Below are 22513 nucleotides of genomic sequence, written 5' to 3'. Positions count from 1 at the left end.
GGTGTAGGTATATTCTGCGACTGTAGCTTGTGTTTGCCATGAATTTTAGTCTGCCGGCGTATTGTACTTTGGATGTGCAGCTTCATGTCGCCCGCTAGAGGGCAATACAACACTCCCTATCTACAAGGGAACGCGCGTACTAGTTATCTGCTGTAGTAACTTTTCTAGTGCACTATACATCTACGGTATACATCTACTTGTCTATGTGGCTGTACTTGTAGACGGACTAGACGTGTACTAGACATTCTAGTACACTCTAACGTAGACGTTATCCACGGGATCAGCCGGCCGTGAGCGGTGGATGATAAGGCTAGTATATAGAATAAAGCATAACGCATCGCTACAAAATATCGGCCATGGTGTGATCAGGCAAGGCGACGCTACAAAAGATGTGCGATAACGTCTGCATGGTCTTTGCTGGGTTCGTCTGCCAGAACGTCTGTCTGTTTGGCTGCTGCTTGGTAAGAAGGCCTTCATTACGTTCTTTTAGATGCGAGAGCATCTTATGCTCGGGGCCATGCTCGGGGCGGTGTCCGTTCTGCGGTGTCCGCACCCATACTGCGCATGCGCAACTCTCACTCATTCTCCTCTCCTACGCAGGTGTGCGCTCTCCTCCTTACCATCTCCGCCACAGGTGCGGCGCAGCAAATCATTGCATATAACTCTCTCACTCTCTCTCTCTAAGGGTACGCCGGTAGGCAGCGCAAGTGTCGCGGCGCAGTCATCAGCCTATATTTATGTCCACTGCAGGACGAAGGCCTCTCCCTGCGATATCCAATTACCCCTGTCTTGCGCTAGCGTATTCCAACTTGCGCCTGCGAATTTCCTAACCTCATCATCCCACCTGACTTTCTGCCGTCCTCGACTGCGCTTCCCTTCTCTTGGTATCCATTCTGTAACCCTAATGGTCCACCGGTTATCCATCCTACGTATTACATGGCCTGCCCAGCTCCATTTCTTCCGCTTAATGACAACTAGAATATCGTCTACCCCCGTTTGTTCTCTGATCCACACCGCTCTCTTCCTGTCTCTTAACGTTACTCCTAAGATTTTTCGTTCCATTGCTCTTTGTGCGGTCCTTAACTTGTTCTCGAGCTTCTTTGTTAACCTCCAAGTTTCTGCCCCGTATGTTAGCACCGGTAGAATGCAATGATTGTACACTTTTCTTTTCAACGACAGTGGTAAGCTCCCAGTCAGGATTTGGCAATGCCTGCCGTATGCACTCCAACCCAATTTTATTCTTCTGTAAATTTCTTTCTCATGATCAGGGTCCCCTGTGAGTAATTGACCTAGATAAACATATTCCTTTACAGATTCTAGAGGCTGACGGGCGATCCTGAATTCTTGTTCCCTTGCCAGGCTATTGAACATTATCTTTGTCTTCTGCATATTCATCTTCGCGGCGCAGTATAAAGCGCGAATTCGCTGTACTATAGCTGTACTTCCGTCATTCTCTCTCTGCTTGCGAAACGCCATGAACAACGTCGGCGCTAGTTGCAGCGCCACCGCCGCGGAGCAGAGGAAGGCTCGGGAAGCCGAACGTAAACGTCAGCGTCGGCAAGCAGACCCCGAACTTCGGGCCAGGGAAGCCGAAGTCGATGCGCACCCCCAGCGATGATTTCGCATCCCACCATGGTTGCCCGTAGGGGGAGATGTGATTTTTTCCCCCTTCATTACTTTGCAAATCGCTTATGTATTTGTCACTTCAGCCGTAAGTTGACATTTGTCGCATTGTGCTGTTCGGCGCAGAGAGCTTTTTTTGTGGTCTTCACTTCGCGCATGATGTTCGTGGATTGCTTCACATTATGTAAGAAACAGCAATTTGGAATGCTGCACAGCACGTTTGCGAGAAAATCGTTTCTTGGCGCGAGAAAGTGAGTCGGCACACGCCGGTATACGTAGTCTGAATTCAATGCACGTGTGTGCAACTGAGTGAAAGAATGCAGTTATGCTTAGGATCGTTATTCGTGGCGTGCGCAGATTGCTTGAAGCCTTTGTTACGGGCGCAAATCGAGAGAACTTGCGAATGGAGACGAATGTTTGTAAGCTGTGGCTACGACGTATTCTGAATAAACACTCCTGCCTAAGTGCGCAAGGCACAGAAGGTTGCTTTTTTTTTTTTTTTTTTTAGCTACGACAATTACGCGTGAAGCTTTTCGCGAAAGGGCGATCTGAAATGCGCAGGTGAAAATTTGTGCGAAGGCGGGAGAGAAGACATCACCAACACATAATTTGCACGCGCGTCACTTCCGCACCGGTCCGAGAGCCTGTCCGCCATGTTTAGGCACCTGGGCGCCTGCGGAAGCGTGCCGGAGCATGCTGAGCGCGCTGACGCGTTGTTGATCCGAAGTTCCTTGTCGCGTCGTGATCATGACATCCTGCGCGATTTTCGGTTTCCGCACAAGAAGCACCACTGCCGCGAAGCCGAGCTATCCAGAACCGGGCGTAGGTCTGCACCAAAAGTAATAACATGGCAGTGCGAACGCACAAGAATGCTGTCGGAGAAACGTCGGTGCCTGTGGCTTTCCCGGATAAATCGGAAGGACCTGAACAACGTGCGTGTCGTCACTTTGTTTCGGGCGAGTATATAACGCGCCAAAACACTGTACATCACGCATGATCTTAAAAAGGCGGCAGCGAAAGCCCCCGTATTGGTTGGTGAGCGCCTGCTCGCACACGCATGGTCGTTTTTACCGCTCTGAAAAACGCCCGTGTATTTGTGCTGTAGTGCACGTTAAAGAACTTCGGGTGGCTAAAATTATCCCAGAACCCTGCACTGCCGGTTGTTTCATAATTAGATCGTGATTTTAGCACGGAAAACCCCCAATTTTGTTTTTTTAACGGCCGGCAAACTGCTTCGCATCGTCATTTCTTGGTGTGTGTGCTTCGCTTAGCGATATGCTAAGCAATATTTGAATGTCTGCATGCTTTCAATATAATGGGCTACTTCTAGTTAACGCAACAAAATTCACATGCACCGAACTGTAAACCAAAACTCGCAGAAAGAAGCGAACACACGCTTTGAAGCTTGGGGAAAAAGTGCATATAGGTGAACCTTTGTGGCAAGAAAGCTGTCAGTGAATGGAGCAGCACAAAAAATACTGAACTGAGATAGTTTTCTCTGCCGCGCGCCAAGGAACATATGCTTTCATTGACTCACCTCGCCGAGGATGATGGTAAGACCCGACGACAGGCGCTTCACTGCAACCTTCCTCACCCAACCGCTCGTGAAGTAATTGTGCGCCTTCAGCGATTTGTAAGCCTTTATTTCGTTCAGCGTGACGTAGCTCGTGGACGGGACAAGATAATTAATAATATCCACGTACGTCGTGGCCGGGAGCACCTCGAGGTCTGAACGGATATACACGCCTACGTGCAGCTAGTATGGGTCCACGCCGTCGCACATTCCGATCTTTTCTTTGTGGCGAGCCCACGTCGGCCCTACAAGCTCGTCCATGTAGCAAGGGTAAAATTGAGGGCTCCTGACTTTTGCCATCGCAAAGCTTTCACAGCAGCAAACATGCGGCGCTGACACGTAGAAGCGAACGCCGAACACAAGGGCAGCTGGCCAGCGGCTAGTAGCGAGGTGCCTAGCGATGGCGGACGGTCGGGGTAGGCGGCCGATATGACGTCACGTGCAAACTATGTATACTTTTTTTTTTTCAGGTCATGCCGTCCGTAGTCAAGTACTACGGGAATTACTGCTGTGTTGCGTGGTGCAGTAAAAACGGCAGGACAGGGAGCTGAGAGCGTGGTTGGCCGACAACTGCAGTGCGCAGCCTTCATTCCTTGTTTGCTATGTAGCCCGAAACTACCACCTAATAAGAAAGGTTAGGCTTCAAAGGACGAGCGTTGTTTTCCTATTTAAGGCTAATGCTGTCTTCTGCAGTTTTACTGTTTTGTGGGGTTTTTCATAATATCGCCTGTTTATTCCTTTTGTGAAATTTATTCTCAACATATGGCAGCTGTATTGGCATGTCTTGCACTTTGCAGTGCAACCATGTTTCTGTGCTTGCGTTCATCGAACGTACGTTGCAAAAACAAAGTGTGCATGTGCTTACTGACAATATGACTTGAAAATAAAATGTTTCGTCTCTTCCAACTTTTGTCATGTTAATTTAAAATGTCTGCATAGACACACAGTGACATCGTGCGCTTGCTGCTCTGGCGGTACAGCTTACACGAACTACTCGATGCGTGCAAGCAACGCGTTAAAAAAAAAAAAAAAAAATCAAAATATAGCCTCCGGGACAAGCACTCGCACGGATGCAATCTTGGAGGCCGTGTAATTCTTGTGATCACCAGAAAATAGCCTTCGAGATTCGTTTTCCTGTGGTTTCAATCTCTGAGTCTGTGTAGATTCCACACCCGCTAGGTGCGCTGAAAACCAAAATCGGCACGGGGAGCCAATGGTTGTCAGAAGTAAACAAAAAGGATAGAAAAGCAGCGAAGAAATTTTGGAAACATCTCAACTCCTTGAGTAATAAGACTAGCCTAGAGCAGAGGTTTATAGTTACAGCTCAAGGTGTTCGACTAGAGGGAGATGAGGCAATGGAACATATAAGAACAATGATGACAGAAAAATTTAAAGAACGAAACATAGCATGTGCTCAATCAGGTGAGGATGGACTAGTCAGTGCAGTGGCTCCACTGGCACAAAGCGAGTGGGAAAGGGCAGAGAAGAGGGTTCCTAGTAGCACGTCGACAGGTCCTGATGGCATCCCAATTATGTTGATAAAGACATTGGGCCCAAAATCTAAGAAAGCATTAAGAGAGGCAGTGAGCAAAATGATAATGGACGGTAAAGCCCCTGACGGGTGGAGACTGAGCAGGATGAGCATGATATATAAGGGAAAGGGGGACAAAGCCGACATAAACAACTACCGTCCCATAACAGTGACGTCAGTGGTTTACAGGGTGGTGATGCAGATTATAAAGGACAGACTGCAGGCATGGGTGGAGAGCGAGGAGGTGCTGGGGGAACTACAAAATGGGTTCCGAAAACAAAGAAGGTTAGAAGATAATCTGTTCTCATTGACACAATGTATTGAAATAGCAGAAAAGGAACACAGGCCCCTATGGCTTGCCTTTCTGGATATCAAGGGAGCCTATGACAGTGTAATCCAAAAGGATTTGTGGGACATACTGGGCACTCTAGAGGTGGAAGATGGAGTAAGAAATCTTTTAAAAGATATCTATAAAAGTAACAGGGTGCTTATAAAATGGGAAAACAAGGTATCTGGGCCTATAGAGATACAGCAGGGGCTTAGGCAGGGGTGCCCTCTGTCACCTCTGTTGTTCATGCTGTATTTACAAGAATTAGAGAAAAAATTAGAGAGGAGCGGACTTGGCTTCAACCTTTCCTATTTCAAGCAGGGAGAATGGATTAAACAGTCATTACCAGGACTGATGTATGCAGATGACATTGTACTTATGGCTGACAGCAAGGAAGACTTGCAGAGATTAATGGACATCTGTGGTAAAGAGGGAGATAGCTTAGGTTTGAAGTTTAGTAAAGAAAAATCGGCAGTCATGACTTTTAATGATAATCAGGGCAGCGAGCATAGGATACAGGAGGTTACGCTGGAGGTGCTGGATAAGTACAAATATCTTGGAGTGTGGATAAACAATGGGGCTGAGTACCTAACGGAACATGAAAAATATGTGACGGCTAAAGGTAGCAGAAATGCAGCTGTGATGAAAAATAGGGCACTGTGGAATTACAATAGGTACGAAGTGGTGAGAGGGATTTGGAAAGGGGTGATGGTCCCTAGTTTGACTTTCGGCAATGCGGTCCTGTGCATGAGATCAGAGGTTCGAGCAAGGTTGGAAGTTAAGCAGCGAGGGGTAGGTAGACTGGCTCTGGGAGCACACGGAAATACACCAAATCAGGGGGTACAGGGTGACATGGGATGGACGTCATTCGAGGGCAGGGAAGCCAGCAGCAAGATAGAATTTGAGGAGCGATTGAGAGAAATGGCAGAAAAGCGGTGGGCAAGGAGAGTTTTCAGTTATTTGTACATGAGGAATGTTGATACAAAATGGAGGAAGCTGACCAGAAAACTGTCAATCAAATATTTGGACTGCAGGAGGGGTGCAAACCAGGAAACAGCGGTTAAGAAAAAGGTTAAGGAAACAGAGAGGGGTCTGTGGAAAGCAGGGATGCAGACGAAATCAGCACTGGACACATACCGAACTTTCAAGCAAGAAATTGCCAAAGAAAATATCTACGATAATTCTAGGGGAAGCTCTTTGTTGTTTGAAGCCAGGACGGGAGTATTGCGGACTAAGATGTACCGAGTCAAGTACCAAGGTATAGACACGTTGTGCTGTGCGTGTGGAGAAGAAGAGGAAACGGCTGAACACCTCATACTTTTCTGTAAGGGGCTTAACCCTACAGTGCAAGGCAACGGGGCTGATTTTTTCAAAGCATTGGGGTTTAGGGACAGTGAAGGCAAAATAGACTTTAAGCGGGTAGAGATAACCAAACAGAGGTTATCTGATTGGTGGATAAAATTAAGGCAGGGGTGAAATTTCACCCACCACAAAGTACAAATTATGTTGATAGCCATGGCTAGGTGGCGTATGCCACCGCCCGATTTAAAGGGTTCAGCCTCATCCATCCATTCATCCATCCACATGCGTTTCGCCGCAGCTCGGCTGGACCCGGTCATAGCCTCCTCTATACTTTATAGAGGAGGCTATGACCCGGTGAACAATAGATGCTCTGACGTCAGACGAGATATTTCCTCCCTAGGTTGTCCCCAGAAATTTTTTTTTCCCCTCTGTGCTTTCCTTATGACGCTGTGAAGTACCTGGCGCGTCACGTGAACATGAGAACATGGCCGGCGTGCTTGGAGGGAGATCGGAAAGATCACACGAGAGTTGAGATATACTGTAGTTGAGATCACCTGTTAACTGGGTCAACGGCTAAGTGCGTCAACCATCGCCGCGTGTTTTAGAGTAAACACTTAACTCAACGCAAGAACATCTGAGATCGCCGCAAGAAACATGTGGAGTGGTGACAAATGCGGCATGCGGTGACGTCCCTTCGTTGGAAAGTGTTTTGAGACCGAAAGAATCGCAGCGTGACGACGATAAGTTCCCGAGTACGTGGATTTGTCGTTAGAAAACGCGAAAGGTAAACATTACGCTGTATAATGGGGACAATAAAAAAGATTTACAGATACTTGCGAATATCTGTGGGAATGCAACGACAAATCTAGGCCTTAAGTTTAGCACATAGAAATCAGGAATTATGATCTTTAAGCCCAAACCGCATTCACGCGATTTTGTGCGCGACGGCGACGAGCGACGGCTTCGAGCGACGAAACGGGCCGTCGCGCGAACAGATCGCTTGGTCTTTTCGCTCAATCGCTCGGTTCTAGAAATCTAGAATTCGTCGCTCGTCGCCCGGAAGTGCTATGAGCGACTAGCCAATAGCGCGAAGCCGGAAATGGATATATATCAGTCAAGTACTACCGATTGTCGCACGGAACGAGCAAACGACCAGATTTTGATACGTGCAAGGATAATAACGTATACAGTGCAAGACCTTTAGAAATATTTATGCTGCTCTTTACACTAAAACACATCAACTTAAATTAATAAAGCAAGCGTCACGCCAGTTTCGGCAAGTATTTGCTGCCCTCATACCGGCAACACCGGGGAGACGTCGCTCGAAGTCGTCGCTCGCATGCGGTGCGACTTGTAGGCGACGAGCGACCGCCACAGCCATCTCCATCGCGTCGCTTGTCGCAGTCGCGCGCAAGATCGCGTGAATGCGGTTTATACTTTAATGAACACACGAGTAACTTCGTGGTGTCAATTCAACAGCAAGTAATACCCGTAGTGAAGCAATATAAGTACCTCGGCGTACACATAAACGAAGGAAAGAATTACTCAAACAACCACCAAGATAATCTGAAAATAAAGGGGAAGCGGAATGCAGCAATATAATGAAACACAGAGCACTGTGGGGCCACAATAAGTATGAGGTGGTGCGTGGAATCTGGAAAGGAGTAATGGTGCCAGCGCTAACATTCGCAAATGCCATTATATGCTTAAAATCGGATATATTGGCGGGTTTGGAAGTTAACCAAAGATCAGTAGGCCGGTTGGCTTTGGGAGCCCACGGTAATACGACAAATGAGGCAGTGCATGGTGACATGGGTTGGGCCTCTTTTGAAGTCAGAGAAGTACAAAGCAAAATTAGTTTTGAAGAAAGGCTCAGGAACATGGATCAAAATAAATGGGCGGCTAAAGTGCACAAGTATCTCTACATGAAAAGCGTAGACACAGAATGGAGGAAGAGGTCAAGGAAGTTGGCAACCAAGTACAGGATAATCGAAACTGCAAATAGACAACCAGGAGTCATCAGAAAGAAAGTGAGAGAAAGAGAGACCGTGAATTGGATGCAAAGAATGGAAACAAAAAGGACAATGGAGATTTACAAGAATGAGAAGAAAGAAATTAGAAGGGAAAATCTGTACGATAACACAAAGGGCAGTGCCTTGCTATTTGAGGCTCGAGCCGGTTGCCTAAGGACGAAAACATATCGGAACAAATATTCGGAACTAGATGAGACATGTGCATGCTCCAGTAAAGATCCAGAAACCACTCAGCACATCCTGATGGAATGCGACGGGATCCACCCAGCGAGAACCGTAGGTAACGTGCAACTCCCAGAAGCGCTTGGTTTCAAAGTGGAAGGAAACATAAACAGATCAGCCGTAGAGATCAGCAAGAGACGATTGGAGTACTGGTGGAAAAAAAGCAGGTAAAAGATGGATACGACCTGATTTCTTAAAATCATAGGCAGCGGCACAAGGTAAATTTTTGAAAAAGAAAAATAATAATGAGAGGTATACAAAAATTCTAGATAAAGAACATGTATAGTATACCTGATTAAATCAAGCAGGCTAGGGGACTATTTGTCGCCGCCCCGTTTCAAAGGGGATGCCAATAAATCATCATCATCATCAGCTGGGAAACCAAATGGGAAAACAAGGTAATCTGGGCAGGGGCTTAGGCAGGAGTGCCCTCTGTCACCTCTGTTGTTCATGCTGTATTTACAAGGATTAGAGAAAAAATTGGAGAGGAGCGGACTTGGCTTCAACCTTTCCTATTTCAAGCAAGGAGAATGGATTAAACAGTCATTACCAGGACTGATGTATGCGGATCAGGGGCGTAGCCAGGGGGGGGGGGGGGAGATTGGGGGGGTGGTTCAACCTCCCCCCCCCCCCCCGAAATTGTTTCCGCCCCCCCCCCCCCCCCACTTACCCACCCTTTGTTTTCGTCGCTTCGCGTTGACATAATTCAGGAAACCGGTGCTACTATCACAATTTCATTCCTGGCTGTTTCCGTTTGGGTTGGTAATTTACAGCGAATCATGTCTGCATCTGAAAAAAACTGTCACGGTGTTTGTCAAGCTTTGACACACTGTGAAGTTTTGGACGAGAATGTGGCGGCCGCATTCTGAAGCAACAAATGCGCAACAAATGAAGCAACAAATGCGGCAGCCGCATTTTAGATGATGGCGAAAACGCTCGAGGCCCGTTTACTTAGATTTAGGTGCACGATAAAGACCCCAGGTGGTCGAAATATCCGGTATACATTTCCGCCGTTTCCCTTCAGGTGCCGGTTAGGCCGCGCTCGCGCAGGCTACGTTCACACTTGGTCTCGAAGCTGTCGGAAGCGGCAAAATCTTGCAAAAATCCGCCCGCCTAGGAGGCAAAACCGGCAGAAAAACAAGCAGCGAGCCAAATTGGTCTCGGGCCGATTTTTTCGCCATGGCAAAGCGGAAACGTGGCGGAAAGTCGTTCTGCTTCACTGGAAGCTACACTAGCATGTAAACAAACGGTCGTAAAATTGAACATGACACCAAAAGTGTAGGCTGTAATGCTGATCGACGAGATCAAGAACAAGCCCTTGCTCTACGACAAGAGTGGCACTAAAACGTACTGTCAGCAATACTTGCGATAGTATTCAACGTCGCGCGACCGGAGGTGCGGCAACGAAGCCTTGGCGTGACCCAACTTCTCGCGCTTTTGCAAGGCCAGGCGAACCCACCACCGTCGTTTCCGAGGTGTCCGCGTCTTCCGTTTATTCATTGTCCATTTCTAGAAAACAAGTAGGTAGAAGTATAAAAGCCATTTCTTCTTCCACTTCCATGGCAGACAATAGTTAGGCAGATTGCTCGTTGGCGCTCCATAATTCTCCTCGCACGTGTACGGTATGTTGCAGAAGTCGCGGGGTGCTTTTCTCGTCGCGACGATAGATTGCATGGGAGCGTACGTCTCACGTAGGACGCGCAGGCTTTGGCGAGCCCCAACAAAAGCGGGGGAGCGACTAAATCCGCACCAGAACACACCATTGTTGCCAGATCTCGTCTTGTGCGGTTCCCTAGATTTGCGAGACGGAGATGTCCCTAGTGAAGTCACGCGACTGCGTGCGCGCTCGCCTTCTTATCGCCTCCCCCTCCTCGTACGTGCGTGCGCCAGATTTCAACGTGTGTGCACGCAGGAGATGAACGTGGGCGCAAGGTTTACACTTGCAGCTATGGTGCATCTATTTATGAGAAATCTAAGTTAGCACGTGTAACGACAGGGTAGGTGAGCCTCAGCTAGGCGACTGGCCACGGCCGTCTGGTGTTGAGCGATCGGGCAGTGACGAGACGCTCTCTCGAATCGTTCTTGACGGCGTTTATACGGTCCCCCCCCCCCCCTCCCCCCCGTTCTTAACATTATTTTCTGTTACGTTAGTCACTGTCGCACTCTTCAACATTCACCTGATTTTTGAACGGCGCGGCGGCGCCTAGCATTCCTATTTGTTTCTGCGTGGACTTCAAAGCCATTCACCTACCTGCCCTCCCATCTGTTTGTTGTGGCGGTTTCTTAGCTTCCCTGGCCCAGCCCACCCGTCCTTGACATATCTTGCTGTGCGTAAAGCAGCGTTCTGTAGGTCGTTCGATCTTGTCGATGCTCAAAACATTTAGCAAATGTAATGCTATCTATTCCACAAGGCAGTTGCTAAGCTTATGGTGGTGCAGTTTATTTTGCAATCAGCATGTCATCAGCACTGCATGGTTCCAGCTAGCAGGCTGACCTGAACCGATTATTGTAAACATTTTGCACGTCTGAGAAAACTCGATCTCGGTTCCGTTTGTGCCTTTGCATATTCTGCATCTCATAGCAGCACACACTGCGCGACTTATCGATTCACAAGTTCAAATAAAGTCAGCCTATAATCTGCGTTGACAAACGCGCTCACGATCTACAGGTGCATTACAACAGTCGCCTTACTTTTTCGACCTGCCACGCGGACTTCCCGTAGCTATAACCGGCAACAGCTTACTGGTTCAAGAAAACGGAAAGTTCATGTTTCTAACGTGACTTTTTGGAATCATGAGGTTAGTGGGCGCACAGATGTGAACAGATTGCGCATTTTGAGAACATAGAAAGAGCCTGAAGCATTACGGCGGAGCGAACTAAATTTCTGGTCAAATAAACACACACACAGGTTAATGCGACTAACCGATTCCTTATCACGCACAATCGATCACTTACATACACAAAAAAAGGGTCAACAATCGTCGCCACCAAGACGATTCATCCAAATGATCGCACATGCTACACAAGACATAAGGCATCGCCAGGTTGAAGTTGTTGACAGTCTTAACAATCTACGCGTGAATTCATGTGAGCGCTCGCGAAATAACGCAATCCTGGCTAAAACAAACAAACACAGAAAATATTATAAACAGAACAATGCGCATTGGCGGGTCCATCATTAATCATATGGGCAGCAGCGAAAAAATATGCACAGCGAGTTTCACTTCGCCTGTTCAACTGGTCGACTTGACTAGGGAATTTCGGCCTCCATTCTGGGTACATAAAAGAACTAATTTTGGTGAGCAGCCCAGAGTTGCCAGCATGATGTTTTCTATCCTGCTAACTTTGGGCGATGTTGTGGTCGGTATTTAGTCTCGCGCCCAACAAAAGGGCCAGCCCGGGTTTTAGCTGTGGTGTTCCCGTTGCCCCTTTGGTGTCCTGGAGGCGCCGACAATAGGAAATGATGAAATGTTATTACAACTTGTAAATAAAAGCTATTAAAGAAATATTATCACGCCTAGGCACCAACCTGTGACTCAGCGCTACCGGGCCCGTGTGCGGAGAATTACGGAACGCCAACGAGGAATTTACCGAAGGTCGCAGATGACACGCGAAGTTGCGTAAAATGATCACTTTTGATAACGGTACGTGGGTCAAAGAATGAACATACCGCTCGAAATAATGCGATAATGAGCGCCACCACGCCGACAAACGTACGCAGACTAGATGGATCTGGACGAAAACGGCAGCGGCGGCCGCGGCGGTAGCAAAACAAATGTGAACAACTTGGGGCCGTATTCTGAAACGTTCGCCTAGGCGAAATTTCGCCTAGGCGAAATCAGCATACGCGCTGATTGGCTGGTTGAGCAAATTGAATGACGTCGGGCTCAACCACCCAATCAGCTCATCCAATTTTGCTAAAACAGCCAATCGGCGCACGCCTGAAAGCGAAAAAAGAAATTTCGCCTAGGCGAACGTTTCAGAATACGGCCCCAGGACAGGCGCGGAAAAAATTTTCCGGCCGCTTTGGCGTTTCCGGCCGCTTTGGCCTTTCCGCCCGCTTGCCGCTTCCCAAGTGTGAACTAGACTCTAGTGTGAACGTAAGCTTGATCATAGCCTTCTCTATACTTTTCAAAAGTTATAGAGGAGGCTATGGCTTGATTTATCGTCACTTTAGTCTGCGCGAGAAACGTCTCTTGCGGAAGGTACATAGCCGTAGTTTCGCACACAATTTTGCTTTTTGAAATGAAGCTTAATAAATCAACTTTGGAAAAATTATCGCTGTCTAATTACACGAAGGTTATTTTTATTGTAGTGTGTAATTCTAAGGGCTTATTATATATGCGGTAACAAAGACAAATCATGTCGTTGGATCACATTAGAGATGCATTTGATGAACTTGTTCTGATGGTTCTTCTTGCATGAGCTGTACTCCTTTTTTGCTTTAGTCAGGAGCGGGCACACTTTAAGTTTGCTGAAAAGACGACGCGAATCCCATACCTTTCTGCAACCTTCTTAATGTTGTGGGAAAGACGATGAAAATATGGCATGGCAATGAAAATATACGTAGTATGATATATTATTGTTATTAAATTGCCTCATCGCAAGTAAAAGATTTATGTAAGATAAACAAATATTCTTTGTGCAATTTTTGATCGGGAACCAAAAACGCACTCGAGTGCCGCGCCCCCGGCAATATGGCCGCCGGTGACCACTCCATGATTCACTCGCTCCCGTAGGCGGCCGCAGCGGCTGCCACTCCAGTACTTTAGTATATAACCTCCTTGTTTAAAACCACCGATGCTCTTTCTGCTTCCAAACAACCTGAGGTCTCGGCGATTGCTCATATCTCGTGAATGCACCCACTACCCAGAGTGCACTGCGGACTAGGGTGCAAACATGGAGGAAGGAACAAATTTGCCGTGGTTGAACGCGGTTAAACCAAGTTTGTCGAGCGATAGCACGGTTTTGCTTGCTTTGAGAAAGGACACGGACGCTGCTCGGCGCCGTTAGCAACTACCGCATCTAGAATTGCACCACAAGACAACACAGAGACGCTGACCTTCATACGCGAACTAAGCGCCGCGCTCGGCGCACTTTGTATACACACCGCAGATCGCTTTGAAGATGGGGCCCGCGCGACCGCGCACTTTGTACACATCGCAGATCACTTTCAAGATATGGGCGCCCACATTGTAATTTACAAATTCTAGCCGTGGGGTTCGCAAGGCGGATCCACTTGGAACGAATTCTCAGGATGACACCAGTTTCGAGATATTAATCCGCGAACTTTGCGGAGAAATGCATCGGGGTTTCAGTTATTTTCTTAACAAAACGCCGTCTCATGCATTGAAGCACATAGTTTGAGACGTAATTGGAGACATAATTAGTGAATTTTTGTTAATTAGTCGATTATGCATTTTTATTTTTTGTGCAAGTAATGTCCGCCTCTTCGAATAGACCAGCTGATGAACTAGAATTTCTTGCTATCTGCCATAGGCAATCCTTAAAAATTTTTTGAAAGTTTTCACTGAAACACCTGGTACGACCGCAGGCGAGAAAATCGACGCATGGCGGCCATTACAGACGAGTGTGTGCATATGCGTGCATGTCTGCGTATGTACGCGTAAGTGCAGAGAGACTAAAACAAAGTCGCATGTAATCAAATATAGACCTAACGCAAATTCAATACTAACATTTACGTGCACATTTGCGTAATCATCTACGAAAGTTTCGTTGAACAGATTCCCACAGGTGCGTGGGATCTTCAGGAATATTTCTTACGCGCAAGCGTAGTCCACAGCAAGCGTAGTCCACAGTTCACAGTCTTAAACCAGTAAATTTTTTTTCCGCTGTGTATATTGCAATTTCTTGCATATTTCAGTTGGACTTCACCTATCACTTTTACTATTTTTTTCTTATTTCTTGTTTAACTGTACTGTACAGGGATTCACTAGTGCCACGTTTCATATTTATTTCTGCACTAAGTGCCACTTTAAAACATATATTGTTTATCTTTTCAAAATCCACTAGTACCAACTATATTTAGCCTTTAACAAGTTAAAGAATATCCTTTACCCGCCGCGGTGGCTTAGCGGATTTGGTGTTGCGCAGCTAAGCAAGAGGTCGCGTGATCTAATCCCGGTGGCGGCGGCCGCATTTCGATGGGGGCGAAATGCAAAAACGCCTGTGTCCCGTACATTGGGGGAACGTTAAAGATCCCCTGGTGGTCAAGATTAATCTCGAGTCCTTCACTATATACACGGCGTGCCCCATAATCAAATCGTGGTTTTGGCACGTAATATCCCAGCTTTCAATTCAGTTCAAGATTATCCTTTGTCAAACGTTTGTACACTTGTGTTTCAAACTTGGCCCCACCTCTCAAACATTAAAATAGGGTCCTACAAAGGTAGAGCTAACTCTGTTTTAACCTTTTTAAAGGTGCCCGGCAAAAATTTCGATTAATCGATGAAAAACCCTACAACGAAAGCGATCAATCGATTAAAGGTTAAAATGATGAATGATTAATCGTTAATCGAATAAAAAAAGTTCATCGACCATCCCTAGAATCGCCGCGTTCGCGCCCTTTCGATTTGTGCTTCGACGCTGCGGTGCTTGCTGTGCTAGGGTGCCTACATGCAACGCCGTTTTAGGGTGGTGACAGCCTTTGTAAGGGTACTTGCCGCCGCCAGCTAAATTGGCGGGTTAATTGTGGGGACAAAAATGGCGAAAGATCAGCCGACAGACCACACTTACCGCAACCCTTGGGGACGTGAAATTAATTAACTTCTTTTAATAAACTTTGGCCTCAGCAGCCAGAGACAAACGGCGCGTCTGAGCGCCGTACACGGCACGTCTACGTTTTAATTAAACAGATTAGTAAGGACAGTCTTTATCACAGCACACTTCGAAAAGCACCCTTTCTATATTATGTACAACTGGAAGGCAACGACAATGCTTAATGCAGTTCACATTCTTGGCATGAGATAATCCTACCACGAGCACGCCATCGCGCCTTATAACTTCTTGCTTTATATGTGTCACACGACATGCAATAGAAAAGTAAGTTTGATGTGTTCAAATAAAAAGGTAACTAGTATATTATAGATGTATGCAGGTTTCTTGTGCACACTGGCGGAAAGCTAAATTAAAGAAATTTATTAGATCACGTGCCAACATGATTAAATCAGAGCGTGACAAAAAAAGGCAGAAACACTGGGGACAAAAATGGCTTCCCACCAAATTTGGGAGTAAAAAAACAGCAGTCAAAATTTTGGTGTTGTCACCACCCTAAAATGGCGTTGCATGTAGGCACCCTACGCTGTGCATGTTCGCGGGGTCTCTTCTTTGCCTGGGTAGCAATATGTGCTTTCCCTGTGGCACACCACGCGTCGCAACGTCGAGATCAATGTAGCAGCGCCTCCGCTGACTGTAGCGACCGCGTTCGCGCCCTTTCCGTTTGTGATTCGACGCCGCGGTGCACGCTGTGCATGTTCGTACTTTCTAACCCCCTTTCCCCGCCCCTCACAGGCTGAGTCGTGCTCCCTATAGGGCTGCAGTACAGTGTACTAGTACACTGTAGCTGCAGAAACATGCATCTTTTCTCTTTTCCTCAACCTCTACTACTACTACTGCTACTGTTCGCGGCGTCCATATGCTTGCGCCTAACCAGCGTTCACGAAGTGAAACGTCACTAACTTTCTTTTTCTAAAGAAATAAAATAAAGGCAATGTTAAGCTCGAACAACGTTTATATAGTCAGGTTTGACAGTGTTGTATACACATGAGCCGGAGGTAACATTGAGACGCACCGAGGGAAGCGGGGAAAATGTGTGAGCATGAGGCGCAGAGGAACAAATTGACATAGAAGAGGATGTTCTTTTGAGGATCGAAGGTTCTATGAAACAAGGTGTCATGACCAAACCCGCAACTAGTGAAGGGACAGGCACGGCTCTTCAGGACAGTCATAGTTTTGGAAGCGTCATTATCCGAGCTTGCATGGTCACCCAAGATATTATCTCCTACTAAAACTGCTAACTAATGCATGCACATGCACTTTTGCATCACGGGCCACTCCAGTTGCCCCTCGTATGTGGTACCGATAACAGTGTGCTGTCCTCATAACTGACTGCAGTGTTCTGAGGTGCACCTTGCTGCCGTCCTGGGTGTGCCTGCGCCCCACAAGTAATCAGCATACTACTTCTTGTCGCTGATGCGAATGCCCACATGCGCCCTATATGCATCCGTGTCGATGTGGGATACTTCAAAACAGCCGTCAACTCCTTCCGTCAGCCGCTAGTACTGTCATCACGAACGACATGAACGCCTTTCGTTAACAAGTCAAGGTCGAGAATGCGCTTCTTCGCAGCTTCGGCCAGCGATGCATTTATGCGATATACATATCGACACGCCCGTAGCGCCCGCACGCGCTTGTGCAGTAGGCGCAGTGGTTGTGTTTGTTGCGACGCACTTGCTTAGCAGCGAAACTCACGCGAAGGGAGCACTGCTCGACTGGGCAACGGCCAGACGTCACGCCGCCGGGGCGGACTCACTGAAGGAGATTGCCGTCACCACTTCGGTAACAGGTTCGCGGCTTGCGGGCGGCTTGTACACGGGCTGTGGTTGCGGCGTGGTTCGCGCCACCAGCTTGTTGACATCTGTGAAAAACTCGAAGGGAAATCCCCGGTCTCGGCCGTTTCCAATCACGTTGTCCTTGACGTCTAAGGCTGTGGTCGGAGGCGTCGATGTCGTCGTGGTGCGCGGTGTACCTGCCGTAGCCATGACCGAGGAACCGATTTTGTTGCTAAAGACGCGCACTATGGTCGCGGGTCGAGGGGTTGTGGTTGAAGTTGCCGTGCGCAGCCGCTCCCAGCTGAAGGGTGTTGTCGCACTGAGCTTGAGCGTCGCTGTTTGAGTCGATCTAGGTGAAGAGGAGTTAGGCGACTTGCTGGACAGAGACCACAGCTGCGTTGATCTTGGCTTTGTGGGAGTGGGCGGCGTAGGTTTCGCTGGCACGGGCCTGGGAGGCGCAATGGTGGTCCACCCGCCGTACCAACTGTACGTGCGGTTGTCTTTAGCGGGTGCTGACCTGGTAGTAGTACGCGGCGGGGGCGTGGGACGGCGTCTGCGACCGGGCTTCTTCCTAGGCGGCGGGCGCTTCATGGGCAACCGCGAGCCAGCCTGTCTGAGTGGCGCCACGGGAGGTGGCGACGTCTGCCGTGGTGACAGCAGCGGATATGGCGCCGTCTGCCGGGGTACCAACATTGGAGGTGGCGCTGTCTGTCGGGATACTACCATCGGAGGTGGCGCCGTCTGGCGGTGTACTACCATCGGAGGTGGTGCAGTCCGACCGGGTATCACATGAGGTGGCACAAACATGGTCTCCGGCAGGTATGAGACACCGAGCTGAGACCACGGTCGCAGCTCAGGGGAGAACGGGGGCAGCTGTGGCCGGGGCGGTAGGAAACGATCCGGATGCAGCGAGGGCCGGCCAAACGCGTGCGCGTGCGGCCTGTGTTCAACCTGGAAGGGAGTCGGTGGTGGCGCTGCGCTTTTGGCCGGGGGCAATCGTAGTGAAGGCCACGCGGGTGGATCGGGCGGAAAGAATCCCCTGAGCGGAAAGTGAACGCTGGGCAGCCAGCCACTTTCTTCTTCCCTGGGAGGCGGAAGGCGCAGCGGCTGTCGCTTGAAGAACCGCGACAGCAGCAGCTGGCGCTTTCCGCGCGCTGAGCGAGCCCTTCTACGCGACGACGACCTGTGGCGGAACTCAAAGTATCCTGAGGGCGTCTTGTAGTAGTTACCGGTTGGGCGGCCCAGAAGCACTTCGGCCATCGGCTGCCACGGGGGCCTCGGCGGCTCGTAGCTCGCCGGCTCCGGCTGGTAATAAAAAGGGCGTCCCAGCTCGCTGGGGTCGTACACCACAAAAGAATTGGCCCCAGAATCGCCGCTGCGGGGTTCCTCGTAGGTGACTGCGCTCTCGTGCGAGCGCAGGTTATCGAAAAGCGCGTCGCGATCGAACAGCGGTTCCGATGGTTGCCAGCCGCCATCTTCGTGGTGCTCTACGGGCTGAGACCAGCGCGTCTCGTTGCTGGACCACTGCGTCTCGTTGCTGGACCACTGCGTCTCGTTGCTGGACCACTGGGTCTCATTCCTGACGCCTTCGTCGTCCAGCCAGTCTTCGTCTTCTTCACTCAGTGGCACGGCCGTGGTGCTGCGCGGTTTGCCGAATACAGCCACTGGCGTGGGCGACGGCGTGCTGCTGGGCGCCGGAGTCGTCGTCGTCGTCGTGGGCGGCCTAGTCACCGGCTTGCGCAGGCGTGGCGTCGCCGTGCTAACGTTGTAGAGGCTCTCCGAACGGGCGCACAATTCCAATGCACCAGGCTCGTAGTCGCACATGAGAAGCCGCTGATTGAAGGTGGACTTTGGCGGGCACACGAAAGAGTATCGGTCGCCCTGCGCGCCGCAGTAGTGGAAGACGCTGCAGCGCAGCTCAACGTCGGCATAATAACCGGTCGCTCGGCCTTGACAGCTGAACTTGACATCGGGCAGCTGGAGCGGCGACGACGGCTGTGTTGCGGCGGCGGCGGCGGCCAGCGCCAGGAGCAGCGGCAGACGCGCGGCGGTGACCGTCATGCTAGTGGCGCAGCCGGCGCATCCCTGCACGGCCGCCAGCCCGCTCCTGACCCAGATGGCAGGCTCAGCCGACGACCGCGACGAGGAAGTGGAGCGCGAAGCGGGTCACGAAGAGCGCCTACTCTGTTTCCGGAGGGGCGCACATCTTCTCCCGGCCGCGCTCTTCTACCATGCGTGAAATCGCGGCGGAATTCTCGGGCCGCGCGCTTCGTGGCTTCTCCGGAGCAAGGGCTAAATCTCATTTTAGGAGGCGGAAAGGCAAATAGACCGACCTCGGCGTCACGGGTATCTTCGCCGCAAAGACGGCGCTTGCCAGTACTAACGTTCGGCGCATGCATTTCTGGCCGCACTATAACGTATATAATATGCTTACCGCGTATAACTGCGCATCAGCCTTAATTGTCATGATAAAAGCATCGTGAGGCCCATATTGCTGGGATCTACTCTGCAAGCATATGTCATATGTTAGTTGTCGCTCTCTATATAGCTTGAAGAGCAGCGTCCCTTAATTCAGCAGTGTGATATACCTCCATACGTGTGGCCTAAATGGTGTGTACTTCAATATATCATTAGTTGGCGGTGATGCAATGAAGTTGCAATAATCCATGCAACGAACACGGTTTAAATGTAAGCATGCATGCTTGCACAGTATCTTGTGCAAACCATACATAATGGGGAGATCGCACAGAATGAGCTTGGCAAAAGTTTTAACAGTATTTCATTTCTGAACTTAAGAGGTTAACGCAGAAGCTGCAGCCACGGAGTGCCATAGGAACAGTGTTAAAGTAGGTAAAAATGTGTTTAGAAGACATTCAAATGTGTATTACCCATGGAAGAAGTGTACATTTCGAAATTGGATCAGAAACTCTGTGTAGCTTTCAATTCTTGAAGATGTAAGGCGAAATATTCAGTATGTTCAAGGGTATGATTTACCCCTATTAGAAAGAAGGTACATAGAAATAGAAATTAAGTCCGTATTTTGCGGCCGTGTGTGGTACGTTTGTCAGGTTGTACAGCCGCCATTACGGGTTACTAGATCATTGCAGTCCCTTCTTGGTTCTTCCTTCTGGTCGGGCAGTACAGAACTGGTCTGTCGCGCGGCGCTTGGGCACCTCATACCCGCATTGGATATGTGAGCCAGACAAGATTGAAAGAAAAAAAAATAACGGAGAAGGAAGGAAGGAAATCATGTGTGGCTCAATTAATTATAATTAATCAAAACCAACAGCCTAGCTGGTCCTATGACCAGCTAGGCTGTTGTGACCATATGCACAATCCCACATGTCCGGGGGCCAGGCTAGCGGGATGGAATGGAGGGTGCTTGAGGCTAACCGGGTCATTAGGGGTACGGCATAATGGAGGTAAACCGGTAAGTGTACGAGTCTGGCTGCCACCCTTTTACACAAGATGGCATTCACTACAGTGGTGCCACGCTCGGGAGCGTAGGTAGTAGGATAGGGCGCCAAGCTACGGCTCTTTTGGGGGGACCCAGAGCCCTAAGACCACCAGTGTAGACGAAGACGGACCCAGAGAGGCTCCAAGATTCAAGAAACGTAGAATCGGTAGAAGAAATAGACGTAAGCACCAGGGGCAAGGTCATTCTGACATAGGGTACATTAACATGCAAGGTGGCAGGAATAGGCTGAAGTGGGAGGAGATAGACAAGCAACTAAGGCAAGAAAAGCTGATGGTATACGGGTTTGTGGAGACACACCTTAGGGACATGGAGCAACCTTCCTGTAATCCTGACTATGCATGGGAATATTGCAATAGAACAGAGGGCAGCAGAAAAGGGGGTGGAATTGGTGCATTCATTCATAAAAGTATGAACTGGCAAAGGGTCAAACAGGAATGCAAGCAGCATTTATGGCTAAAAGGGAAAGTTGCAGGAGAGCAGACACTCCTTGGCTTTGTATACCTGTGGACAGGAGCAAATGCCAAAGAGGAAAACAAAAAAATGCTGGAATGCATATCAAGTAACATTAATGAGCTAGGAGAAGGGTGCGAGATTATTATACTAGGAGATATGAACGCACACATAGAAGACATGGATGGGTACACAGACTCAACAGGCAACATGATGCTGGATATGTGTGAAATGCAGGACTTAGTTGTATGCAACAGTACTGAGAAGTGTGAAGGGCACATAACATGGGAGGTAGGGAGCCTGCAGTCGACGATAGATTATGCACTAATGTCACATAGGATGCACGATAGGCTAAATGTAATGAGCATAGAGGAATATGGCTCCAGAAGTCTAGGTAGTGATCACAAACGTATTAAGGCGAGTTTTAGAAGGGAAATGAAAGTAGGTAGGAGGCAAGATGAACAACCAGGTGGGATATTTTACTCGGAAAAGCAGCTTGAAATAGCAACCCAGCAAATTGAGGAAGTAATTTCAGAGGATACAAAAACAGAATGGACATATGCAAATTTAACAGGACTATTTGAACTAGAGCTTACTAAGCTACGAGTCAGGACAAATGGGAACAGAAGACGTAAACCCAAGAGCTGGTGGGATGAGGAGGTTAAGAAGGCCATAGAGAAACGTCAGGAAGCAACCACGGAACACAGATATTCAAAGCAGAGGGGTGAACCAGAAGCTGATATAGGCAGAAAATTGAATAACTTCTTAAACTGTAGAAGGGAAGCATCCAATTTGATCAATGAGAAGATCAGAAGAAAGGGGAGCCAATGGTTGTCAGAGGTAAACAAAAAGGATAGAAAAGCAGCGAAGAAATTTTGGAAACATCTCAACTCCTTGAGTAATATGACTAGCCTAGAGCAGAGGTTTATAGTTACAGCTCACGGTGTTCGACTAGAGGGAGATGAGGCAATGGAACATATAAGAACAATGATGACAGATAAATTTAAAGAACGAAACATAGCATGTGCTCAATCAGGTGAGGATGGACTAGTCAGTGCAGTGGCTCCACTGGCACAAAGCGAGTGGGAAAGGGCAGAGAAGAGGGTTCCTAGTAGCACGTCGACAGGTCCTGATGGCATCCCAATTATGTTGATAAAGACATTGGGCCCAAAATCTAAGAAAGCATTAAGAGAGGCAGTGAGCAAAATGATAATGGACGGTAAAGCCCCCGATGGGTGGAGACTGAGCAGGATGAGCATGATATATAAGGGAAAGGGGGACAAAGCCGACATAAACAACTACCGTCCCATAACAGTGACGTCAGTGGTTTACAGGGTGGTGATGCAGATTATAAAGGACAGACTGCAGGCATGGGTGGAGAGCGAGGAGGTGCTGGGGGAACT

The 22513-nt window shown here is 48.6% G+C and overlaps 1 protein-coding gene across 1 annotated transcript; it reads right to left on the bottom strand.

The window, feature by feature from the left end:
* Positions 1-16258: 16258 nt before the first annotated feature.
* Positions 16259-19520, bottom strand: LOC119433137 (uncharacterized). The gene has a single exon (XM_037700274.2). The coding sequence runs from the start codon at positions 19241-19243 to the stop codon at positions 17141-17143; it is 2103 nt and encodes a 700-aa protein (XP_037556202.1). The 5' UTR covers positions 19244-19520; the 3' UTR covers positions 16259-17140.
* Positions 19521-22513: the final 2993 nt, after the last annotated feature.

This window comes from Dermacentor silvarum, chromosome 11 (genome assembly GCF_013339745.2).
Source record: "Dermacentor silvarum isolate Dsil-2018 chromosome 11, BIME_Dsil_1.4, whole genome shotgun sequence".
Lineage (NCBI taxonomy): Eukaryota > Metazoa > Arthropoda > Arachnida > Ixodida > Ixodidae > Dermacentor > Dermacentor silvarum.
This window is presented reverse-complemented; position numbering and strand designations above follow the sequence as displayed.